Source organism: Ictidomys tridecemlineatus, chromosome 3 (assembly GCF_052094955.1).
Source record: "Ictidomys tridecemlineatus isolate mIctTri1 chromosome 3, mIctTri1.hap1, whole genome shotgun sequence".
Taxonomy (NCBI): domain Eukaryota; kingdom Metazoa; phylum Chordata; class Mammalia; order Rodentia; family Sciuridae; genus Ictidomys; species Ictidomys tridecemlineatus.
The window spans coordinates 84,434,671-84,446,897 of NC_135479.1; the positions used below are offsets into that span (position 1 = coordinate 84,434,671).

At 46.8% G+C, this 12,227-nt stretch overlaps 1 protein-coding gene across 1 annotated transcript; it reads left to right on the plus strand.

The window, feature by feature from the left end:
- The first annotated feature begins 9,369 nt into the window (after positions 1–9,369).
- Positions 9,370–11,761, plus strand: Sox14 (SRY-box transcription factor 14). The gene has a single exon (XM_005328002.4). It carries the CDS (start codon positions 9,898–9,900, stop codon positions 10,618–10,620), a length of 723 nt encoding a protein of 240 aa, XP_005328059.1. The 5' UTR covers positions 9,370–9,897; the 3' UTR covers positions 10,621–11,761.
- The last annotated feature ends 466 nt before the right edge of the window (positions 11,762–12,227 follow it).

The following is a 12,227-nucleotide window of genomic DNA, read 5'->3' on the forward strand; positions in this document are numbered from 1 at the left end:
CTCTACCTGAAGTGTGAGGAGTAAAAATTTGTTCCCAGGATGTAGGCTCCCTATTTACCTCTCTTATTGTTTCTCTTGCTGAGAAAAAACTTTTTAGTTTAAGTAAGTCCCATTTGTTGATTCTTGTTATTAACTCTTGTGCTATGGGCGTCCTATTAAGGAATTTGGAGCCCTACCCCACAATATGTAGATCGGAGCCCTCATAAGTTTTTAAGGAGAGTTCTAGTAATGGTAAAGAAGCATGAACTATCTAATCACAGAGCAATATTGCCACCGGCAGCATGAGGACACTGACTCCCAGCAAGGAGCGAAGAAATAAAGCTAAGAGATGGAAAAGAAAGATGCTCTAAAAGTAAGAGGTAGGGGATCAGAGCCATGAAGAGAAACAAGTGACCACCTGACATTCCTGTAATCCAAAAACAAGAGACTGAAACATGAGAAGGGCACCAAAAAATGGAGCTCCAACATTTGAAAGAAGTGAAGGGAATGCTCTGCGTGAAGATGAAGGAGACCCCCATGCACCAGGCAGAGAAGCCACCTCTCCACATTGGAGCAGTTGAACTCTCAAGTCCCACTCATGGTGAGGACTGCCAGTGTCATGCCATCTCTTCATCTTGACGAAAATACTGTAGTGTACACTCTAACCAGACATAAGAGGAAAACAAGAGTAAGCTGTGAGAAACAGAAAATAAGAAGTCAACCCAGAAGGAAAAGACCACCAGAAAGGATATCTCCAAGAAGAGTCAGGAATAGTTCATTGCCTGACAGGACTGACTACAGAGGTTGAATGTGTTCCTGAAAGTTCCTATGTTAGAAACTTAATCCCCAATGTGATAATGTTGGGAGATAGAAGCTTTAAAAGGTGATTAAATCATGAGGTCTCTGACTTCATGAATGGATTAATGTTGTTACTGAGAAAGGGACTTATTACAGAGTTGTCCCTTCTTATCTGTGGCTTTACTCTCCATAGTTTCAGTTACCAATAGTCAGCTATGGTCCATAGATACTAAATGAAAAACTTCAGGAATATAAATATGTAAGTTTTAAATTGCCTGCCGTTCTGAGTATCATGATAGAGTCTTGCTCATCCTACTACATTCTCCCCAGGATGACAATCTTCCCTTTCTCCTGTATATCCATATTATATGTGACCTGCCCCTTAGTATCTTAGGAGACTTCTTGGTTATCATGATGTCTGTGTTCAAGCATCTTTCATTTTATTTATTAATGTCCCATTTTATTGTCCTATCAATAATTGTTCTATTATTGGTTATTGTCATCAATCTGTGTGCCTAATTCATAAATTAATTTATAAATTACTTTGCCTAATTTATAAATTAAATTTTTTTATTTTTATTTTTTTAGTTTTCGGCGGACACAACATCTTTGTTTTGTATGTGGTGCTGAGGATCGAACCCGAGCCACACGCATGCCAGGCAAGCGCACTACTGCTTGAGCCACATCCCCAGCCCTGTAAACTAAACTTTATCATAGGTGTGACAGATAGGATAAAATATAGTGCATACAGAATTCAGTACCATCTGTAGTTTCAGGCATCCATTGGGGGTTATAGCATATCCTTCTGGGACAAGGAGCAGTTACTACTGCTAAAGCAAAGTTTCACATTCTCTTGCACTTGTTTTTCTCCATCAATCTATCATGACTTCCACCATGTTAACGTATAACAAAAAAATCCTCTCCAGATGCCAGCACCTTGATTTTTGACTTCCCAGACTCCAAAACCATGACAAATAAACTTATTTTTTAATTTACCCACAAACAAGAATTCTGTTACAGCAGCACAAAATGGACTAAGACAGTGGCCTTGTGGGAAATTGTGTGAGAGGCTATAGGAAAGAGTACGGAGAATCAGTAACAGCTACAAAGAAAACCAAGGAAGTGAAAATTATTAGAAAATAGAAAAGGGAAGATAGTCATAATATACTAAAATGCTTGACTGGGAACACTAGCATAAGTGTAATGATGTAAACATTATTGATTCAACCAAAAAACTACTTACAAATAGAACTGCATTGGAGGAGTGGAAGTGGGAGAAAGGAGATGAGGGAGACAGAGCACTAAATGGTGTTCTCTGCATGATTCTGTCAAGAGCTGTCTCTGATCCATGTTGGGAAGAACAAAACCAGTGATTGTAACTTAGAATTATGGAGTTTTGCTTCCTACAGCACTCTATTCAGCCTGTTACCCAGCTGAAGCCTGTGATAGGCATCCCCAAAATAGGCCAATCATCCCCTCTTGGTGCTAAGAGTCTTGTGTAGTCCCCTCCCACACTGGGTCAGACTTCTTGGTCACTTTCAGACTATATGCACAAGGGGAATTGAGCTGCCATGTATAAGCAGGCTTTAGGGAGAGGCCCAACTAGTAAGAAACAGGTCTCTTGCCAATAGCCACATGAGTGAGTTTGGAAGCAGACTCTCCAGTTCAGTCAAGTCCTACAACCACTGCAATCTGGAAGCATTTTGATTGTTCCTTCATAAGAAACTCTGAGTCAGAAATTCCCAGATAAGCAGCTCCTGGATTCATAACCCATAGAAACCATGCAAGAAAATTAACATTTTTAAGCCGCTAAGTTTTGGGGTGATTTGTTACACAGCAATAAATAACTAATATAGGGCCCAGCAGGCAACCAGTATGGTATTATTATCCCCATTTTGCAGGTGAGGAAAAAGTGGTTAGTAATTTTTCCAGAATTTCACAGTAATTTGCAATCTTGGTAGGTCTTTTTATGCTTTTTTTCTGCTTAGCCACCAGCTCATTCAGCAAATATTTCAATGACTTTCTTATTAAATAAATATGAAGTATTGTTGATCTTTTAGGACATGTAAAAATGTTTTAAAGAAATAATAGGAACATGAAATCAGCGTGTTTAATGTAGCATCTCTTGGAACTGCTAACTGCTTTACTACCTCCTGCTGTTTAGGTTTGGGACAGAGGCAGGTGCTACAAAAGGAGGAACTGGTGTTCTGATCCTTGACTGGGGCTTGTTGCCAGAAGTTTGTTTTTATCCTCTGCAGTGAGTAATCTGTGATAAAACTGGCAAGAGAATATATGCTCCAATAACTTGGCCAATTGCACTAAACAAACACAGAGCCTTAAAGAATATTGTTTATGTTAAAAGCTGACCAAGGATTCTTACATTAGAAGAATGTGGGTAGAGGAGCCTCAATGCATGTGAAATACCTAGATACAATAAATCCCATGGCAGAGGCATACAATGTTGACACTCTTTAGCTTTTATTCTTAGAAACAAAATGAGTCTTTCCTGTTTTTAACAATCACTGGGATTTTTTTTTCAATCCTAAGAAACCTCATTTGCTCATATGTGAAACCTGTATTTCTCAGACTGAGATGTTCAAAATGTCTAAATGTCGACTCAGTTTCTCCAGAAAGGATCAACTTTGAGGAGGATCAACTTTAAAGGATCAACTTCTCTTACTTCTCACAGGGAAGCAAGAGAGCTACACTTGGAGGGAAGTGGGAAAGTGTCAGTGTCACAGCTGGTCACTGATACTTAAGGATATAATGGGCTTGTTTTTGGAATTGCAAGCAGCTGTGATCATCCTTTGTTTTGTTCCTATACTACTTGAAGTAAAGGTGGGGTTAAAAGAGTCCAAAACATTCAACAAGGTGCCTTTAATACTAAGGGATGGTCAAAAATCTGGCCCCAAGGGGCCATCAGTCATTTTATAGAGCTTCTGTCCCCTGGTCAGAGGTCAGATTCCTCCACAAGTAGAGTGACCAATATTTTACTATATGATTGTTAAAATTATTATTATTAAATACTTCTGATGACTTCCCAGTGTATTATGATAGAACCAAACTTTTTATGGGGTCTGTAAGGCTTTGAATAATCTGGATGCTGCCAAACTCACTCAGAATTTTGCTTGAAGTGACACAGCTATTTATTGGTAGAGCCAAAAATCACCCCAATAATTTGTTCCTTGTTCATTATCTCTTTTCCTGTTGGGCTGTAATAATTACCTTTTCCTTATACTCTCCTCAGGATCAAAGCCAGGTTGCAGCCTCATGGGCTCCTTAAGGTGCCCTTGACTGGTCTTCTCCAGCAGTGGCATTTCCAGTTTTGCCTCTTTGGAATGACCCTGCCTATTTCCCCCTTCCTTCATTAGGTTGGCTCCTTCTTGGATCCAGGTCCCTGACCACCCAAGGTATACAGGACCATTCTTTTTTAACTGGTATCACATCATCCTGATTAACAGTTCAGCACTTATCAATATTTGAAGTTAATTCCTTGAACTTTTTTTAAAAAACTTTCTTTTTTCTAAGAGAAAGAGAGAGAGAATTTTAATATTTATTTTTTGTTAGTTTTCGGCGGACACTATATCTTTGTTTGTATGTGGTGCTGAGGATCGAACCTGTGCTGCACACATGCCAGGTGAGCACACTACCGCTTGAGCCACATCCCTAGCCCCTAATTCCTTGAACTTAATGATAAAATAATACAATCTGGTTGTTTATTGAGCAGATTTTATATGACCAGTATTGTTCTAAGGGCATTTCAAATATACAATCACTTAGCCCTGATAAGAATCCGAATCCATTATATCTGCATTGCAGGCTAGAAAATTAGAACACAGGTAGATTAAGAATTTTGCTTGATGTGACACAGCTATTTGTTGGTAGAGCCAAAAATCACCCCAAGAATTTGTTCCTTGTTTATTGTCTCTTTTCCTGTTGCGCTGTAATAATTACCATTGGAGAAGAGCCTTTGTAGGTCTTGTTCCCTGATATATCCCAGCACCTATCACAGTGCTGAGCATACAGTGGTGCTCATAACAGTTGTCAAATTAATAAATGGATAAGAGATTTCAAAGCCCTACTCCTGCTCCCACCCTTCCATTTTCTGGGAGATGTGTGAAGAAGTTATGCAACTGTGAGTCACATGATCTCACTTACAAACAGACCTGCCTGAGGTAAACTACTCATGTTAAGGCAGTTTGAAGCATCAAAAAGTCTTCTTAGCTGTGCATGGTCAGATGTTGAAGTACAAATGTCCTTCAGCCCAGCTCTGCCAGCTCTGCCAGTTGGGGGATAGCAACTGTGTTCCATTGCAGGCACTCTAGGTGTCTGTCCTGGAACCACAGTTTAATCAGTTTCTCTCTGTTTCTTGGTGGAAACCAGGCCCTCCTGTGCCGTCTTTGCTTCCAGGAACACATGGAATTTTATAAAATTTTAAGATGCTGGAGTGGACTAGGCTGGGTTTTGGAAAGAAGACCCCAAGCAATTACTAGGAAATGTCTTACTTAATAAGGCTGGAGCATTAAGTCCTTCTGAGTACTCTGTAGAGATGGGATACTGTGAGGTTTCTGAATTTTAAAACATAAAATGGGGTGAGGGAGAATAGGAGAGAGCAGGGTGCCACTTATTTAAAATATTTTGGTAATAATAATTAAAAGTGTATGATTTGACCAAACGGCATTATTTCCTGAAATCAATTTTTCAACTCTAATGGTGGCTCCTGAGTTGTCTACACTATGGGATGAGCAGGATTCATGCATTCACAACTAGACGCCTGAATCTGCCTGCTGCTCACACTCCCAGCAGCCACCTGGTGCCAAGGCCTCGTGGAAGGTCCTTGTAACCAGCACCTATGACCTCACTCAGTTTCTCCCTGAGGGGCAACAATGAGTGGGCCTGGACCTTCAGCACCCGCACACAGGCTCCTCTCCTCACTTCTTCAGAAACCCGGCGGGGAGCGGGGGCGAGGTATTGAGCCATCTCGGTTCTTTATCTCCACCAGCAACTGCAACCGCATTCTCCAAGACACATCCTGCGCAACTTTCCCTCAGTACTCAGCCTTGCTCAGTCCCACAGGCCTCCGAGGGTTGATTTCTACCCACCAGAGTGGAGCTGGGTGGGGGTAATGTCCAGCATAGAGACCAGGCAGATGGGGAAAGGCCTCGAAGCTCCCAACTTCCTCGTGCAGTTTTTTAGGCTGCGTCTGGAAATTTGTCCCCGGAGCCTAAGGCAGGGAAAGATCTATTGGAAAACTTTACCTGTGACTGGGCAGATGGAAGCGATTTATAAGTTACCTTCTGAGATCGGAGTTGTGCCAGGATGGGGTGAACAGCACAAAGATGAACAGCACACAGCCTCTGCCCGCCAGGTATCCAAGTTTGAGGGTCTGTATGGAATGCAACAGGTGTGCACACCAGTCTGGGGAAAGAATGAGGGGTATGAATAGGGGTTCTAGCCTAGTGTAGATTCAAAGAAGTCTCCTGAGAGGCAATGATAGCCTTATACTGATGCTGATGTACAGGAAAGTATTGGGCTAAAGGAAAGGGGAGAAGTTGGGCTATAGTAGAAGGCTCATCCTGGAAGCGGATAAGTTCCTGACCTCCCTCCGGTGGCCTCTTTCTTAACTTTTATTGGAACAGCGAAGGATCACTGAATCTCTTTTGCTCACGTGTTCAAACACCTGGCCAAGGCAGGCATCTGGCGTGTCTTAAGTAATTGAGCTGAATAAAGAAGCGTGTATAGAGCGTGTGCGCTGATTCTCCACGCAAACCTAGGGAAAAAAACCAACAAACTCATCCCAAGGACATCTCCTACCTGGAGAATGGAGTGGCAGCCTGAGGTCCAAACTTCAGATTGTGGACAAAGCAAGAAGTGCCTTTAGGCGACCTCTGTCCTAACGCCCATTCTAGCAGTGATAGAAACTGCAGGTTCTCCCCAGGGATCCCCCCTCGAGATCTGCTGCCTGGTGGTCTTGGCCTGGAGGGGAATAGATTAGAAAACAGAGCAGCAGCGCAGTATAGGTTTGGGTAACTCTCGAGCCCCGCGCGCTAAGGGGTCTTGAATAAACGCGTGGCCACGCAGCATTGCGGAAGGTGGTGTGCGAATCTGCTACTTCCTCCTAGGAGGCAAGCGAGTTCAAGACCAGGAACGCGCCCTCAACCCTACAGGGGAGTTTATGACTCCAGGACAAGAAGTTCAATGTTAATGCAGATACCTAATTGGGTCAGTCTGACCAAGTAGTTTGAGGCCCCCCCAATTCCTGAAAGTAAGGTGGCTCCGGAGCAAAAATCGCCACTTTCGCGCACTCACCATATTAATTCACGTTGGATGGTGGATAAGCTCTTAGGCTGTGATTAGTTCTTGGATTGCGACCTAGGGCTGAGTGCAAGTGGCTTGCAGAGGAGCGTGGCCCCGCTTAAGAGAAGGAAATAGGAGAGTGTGCACATGCCCCGGAAGTGCCTGGGGGCGGGGGACTGGAGTTGGTCTGGAGGCTCAGGGGAGAGAAAAGTGCCTAGAACCCTGTTCCAGATCCCTCCTTAAGCAATTTCCAAAAGGTTGATTTGTATTAACACAAACCTCTGGATATAGGTTTCATATCCCCTGAGGGTTTCAGTGTGAGAGAGATTGGCGGGTCCCCACTGGATGCTGGACCTCTCTGCAAATATGAGTATTTCTCATTCCTTCCCAGAGCCCCTGGGATTCTGCGGTAGACTTAGAATCAGTGGCTGGTGGACTTCGATCTCGGGCAAGTCCTTGAACTCGCGCACAGCACTGCTGGTCTGAACTACATACTGGTTGCCTGCAACTCCTCCCAACTGGACTGAAAAGTGCGTTTCGAAGTAAAGGCTGCTGACCTGCTCGCCAACGCGCCTGGAGGTAACTCCTTCGCGGATCATATATGATCAGAGAAACCGCACCTGTCGGTTTCTAAACGAATCAAGAGCAGGATCTGTTCTCTGGTGCAATTAATCTGCAAGGCAGCTCTTTCAATCGCTCTGGTATACATTGAAGGTTCCAAGTTTGGCTGCAACACTATTGAATTCCCAGATGTGATGCCGGCGGGATAGGGGGGAAAACACTGGTTTCAAATCCTTTACAACAAGCATCACCATTTACCTCGCAGTTAATTCTGGCAAGTCACCTAGCTTTTCTCAATCTCAGTTTCCTAATCTGTAAAATGGGAACAGCGCCCCCCACTCTGAATTGAGAGCTAATTGTGAAAAATCTCATCCTCTTTCTAATCATAGGAAGAAGCAAGGTGTTCTCCAACTTGACACATTGCATGCTAAAGACTCTTCCTTCCTGACTTTTTCTCCCTGCCTCCTTTCTCCCCACCCCCACTCCGCCGCCTCCCTCCATCCCCAGCTCCTCAACAGAGCAGCGTGCGTTTCTGGCCTGTCCTCCTGAGAGAAGCTGGTGCAAAAGCCAATAAGCCCGGAACATACGCAGGTCCTGCCGGGAGTGGGACAATGGTTTCCATTTAATAAATATTTTCCCCAAGGGCATTTCACATCGGGCAGGCAATTATTCAAAGGAAACAGGCTCCTCGCAGTTTGGCTCTGCGGGTTATTTCGTCCTCTTTACCCGAAGAATGCTCATCTGACTCCAGAAACGAGTCTGGAGTCTCGAAGCCTCTCTGGGTGGAAGAGGCGCCCAGGGATAAAACGACCCTAGTTTTGAGTACAGCCCGAGACTCCCTGTAGGGGTGCAGAAGGGGCATCAGGAAGACCCCCACGCCGGACCTCCACGCTGCTCTTCCAGGTGGACAGTTGTGGAAGAGAGTTGAATAATAAGACTACTGAATGATGATGATGATGATGATGATGATGATGATAACAAGAATAAGAACCATGAAAGAATCCCTCCACCCCCGCCCCCCTTCCACACACACACACTTTCAGCGAAAGCGAAGACCAGATCGGTGCTGTTAAGGGCTCACCAACCCGGATTTCGACCCTCTGCACTGCCCGAAGAAGAGAGGCCTTATGGCCTGGACTCAGCTCTCTGCTCTGATGCCCAGGGGCCCAGAGATACGCCTCACCCTGGGGCAGAGGTGGAGCCCAAGCTGCAGGGCCCTTCTGTGTGAACGCAGCCAAAGAACAACGGAAGATCTAACGCAAAAAAAAAAGTTTATTTCGCTTTTACCCTGAGTTTGATATATTCTTTTCCTCTTCCAAGGATCTTTGACAAGGGGGGAAATGCTGTCCTTGCATTTCGTGGCAAGGCTGTCCTATTTATCAAAGGAGCTCTCCCTTAGCTCCCTTTGCTGCCACCCCCGCCCCTGGTCTTTGTATTCCAAGTCCTAATTCTCTCTGGCACAACCAGGAAAGAAACAGGAGGCAGGAAGAATTTTATTTTTTGACAGTGCCAGAGACAATGTGGAGCCCAAATCGCCAGTCCTGAGCTTAGTCGCTGTGTTCTCTCGGTTTCAGTCTCTCTCTCTCTCTCACACCTCTCCCCGCCCCCACCAGTGTCGCTCCCTCTAGCCTCTACTCGCGCGTTGGCAGGTGCTCCCCCTCGCCTTCTCTGCAGCTGATTGGCGCCCAGGTTGGGGAGTCACCGCCCAGCGCTTATGTCAGAGTGCGTGCTGTCCGGGCCCACCTCGCCTTTGAACTTCGCCGCTTTTGGCTCCTGTTCATCTGCCTCCCCGCATTCTCAGCCAGGTGCAGTGCTAAGGCAAGGCAGCTCCGGGGAAGTCAGGGGAGGGGGGGAGCCACGGCCGGAGACGCAAGAGAAGAGAAGGGAACTAGAGAAGGCGAAGGTGGAGAGGGAGAGGAGGAGCTTCCTGCCCTCTCCAGAAAATTACCTGGCCACTTAATCCCAGAGACTCTGGTACTTGGGCCCCAGTCTCAGGTGCCCACAGCCCCTCGGCCGAAAGCCCTCTCATCCCCCGCCCTCCTGTCCCGGTTCGCCCCCCGGGGGCTACCTGGGTGCTGGGACTGGAATGATCAGCTGAACTTTGCCGGATCAGTTCTTCTCTCTGGCTTCCCCTCAGCTGCGCCAAGGAGAGGGGAGCTCAGAGTCCCGGCTCAGGACGGAAAGACAGACTGCCAACCGCTCCCAGGCTCGCCCACAGAGCCCCTTGCACTCCCCACCCCCGCCCGCCTAGCCGCCGGGACCATGTCCAAACCTTCAGACCACATCAAGCGGCCCATGAATGCCTTCATGGTATGGTCCCGGGGCCAGCGGCGCAAGATGGCCCAGGAAAACCCCAAGATGCACAACTCGGAGATCAGCAAACGCCTAGGCGCCGAGTGGAAGCTTCTGTCGGAGGCAGAGAAGAGGCCATACATCGACGAAGCCAAAAGGCTGCGCGCCCAGCACATGAAGGAGCACCCTGACTACAAGTATCGGCCACGGCGCAAGCCCAAGAACCTGCTCAAGAAGGACAGGTATGTCTTCCCCCTGCCCTACCTGGGCGACACGGACCCGCTCAAGGCGGCCGGCCTGCCGGTGGGGGCCTCCGACGGCCTCCTGAGCGCGCCCGAGAAAGCCCGGGCCTTCTTGCCGCCTGCCTCGGCGCCCTACTCCCTGCTGGACCCCGCGCAGTTTAGCTCGAGTGCCATCCAGAAGATGGGTGAAGTGCCCCACACCTTGGCCACCAGCGCGCTGCCCTACGCGTCCACCCTGGGCTACCAGAACGGCGCCTTCGGCAGCCTCAGCTGCCCCAGCCAGCACACGCACACGCACCCGTCCCCCACCAACCCCGGCTACGTGGTGCCCTGTAACTGTACTGCCTGGTCTGCCTCCACCCTGCAGCCCCCCGTCGCCTACATCCTCTTTCCAGGCATGACCAAGACTGGCATAGACCCTTATTCGTCAGCCCACGCCACGGCCATGTAACCCCCAGCCTGGCCCGGACCTGAAGGGTGGCCTGGAAGCGGGGTCTGCACCCTGTCCTCTGCGCCTAGTCCTGGCCTGCAGATGCCTCTGGGTCAGCCCTGCTGCTGCCCCTTACCCTACCCAGACTCTGCCTCTCTCTTCCAGGGGAAAGGGAGGGGCATCCTCCCGGACCCAAGGCGCAGACAGGTGCAGAAACTTGCAAACATTATGACAGCTACACAGCTGCCCCATCCCTACTCTCCCCAAACAAATCTCCGACTGTACCCCCTTTGGACAAAAAAGTGGGCAGTTTTGCTTTATTTATGTCCCCTTCACTCTCCTCGGATAGGCTTTGGACTCGGAACTCCCAGATCCTGGTATTATATCTAGAATATGCATATATATATTTTTTTCTTTTTCCCCCTGAAGAAAAGAGACAGTTGGGTCTCCACTTTTCCATCAGACACAACTAGGCACCATTTACTCTTCATGTGTGGGGGGAAAGAAAAGCTTAAAAGTTTAAAACTACAAAAAGGGAAACATTTCTATTTAAAACCATGCTATAATAGTGTTTGCTTCTTTAAAGGGAAAACAAAAAAAGGACCGACCCACTTTGCTATTTGTGTAAAGCAGTGCTCCTAGAGACCTAAGTTTACTTTTAGACAGAATGTCGGGTTATGAAGTCAGGAAGTAGAAGGTGAACAAAAATTAAAATAATAAAAACATCCTTAATGATCACAAATGTTTTGACGATGTCTTGGAAATGTACCTAGAAGGATTTTACCTCGTTACTCTGTTCATTTGTTGAACAAAGACGTTTTGAATAAAGACAATCTGTCATTGCAAAGAGTAACCTTTGATGTGCATAAAATCAAGTCAGGAGGTCAGGTCCAGCCGCCGGGGAAGTGGGGCCGCCGGGAGGCTGAGTGCTGGTGGAGCGACTCTAGCAGTGATAGCTGGCGCTGTCCTGCTTTGACCGAACCTTGAAGCCTGGTGCAGAAGGGCCTAGAGTCTGGGATCTGTGGGGATCCCGCCCCGGGGAGACGCTTTTTGCCTTTAGAGGCCAGACAAAGGTATCAGTACCTGGGCCCGCACTCTTTCTGCGCGTTCTCCGCAAAAGCGTGGGGTCGCTTCAAGAAGTGAAGGAACCCAGACAAAAGGCGAACCTTGGGTTCGCTTTTAAAAAACAAAACTCCAAAGGAATGGGGAGAAGCACAAGTCTCCTGGGAACCAGTTGCTCACGGAGCATCGCGTCCTACTGCAGGTGTTTAAGTTTGCTAGGGGCGAGGCGAGTGGAATCCATTAAAAAAAAAAAAAAAGATGCTTGGAAACACTGTTACCGGCTTCTCTGGGGGACCTGGGACTCCAAACCGGTACCTAAGTTAGAAAATAAAAACCCAAGAAATGCAGAAAAACATTCCCTAGGTCCCCGCCGGGTCCTGTCAGACTTTTTGCTAAGACCCTGAGGGAGAAAAGAGAAAGAGGGCTTTATGATCACGGCTCAAGCAGAGTTTTAAAAAACAAACATTTAAAAATGCTTTAATGTTTAATGAATAAGAAAAGAACCCTTTTCTTTCCCCTCTGGGTGAATGTTTGCTTGAAGATTGTTCTGCGTATTGTGAGGGAGG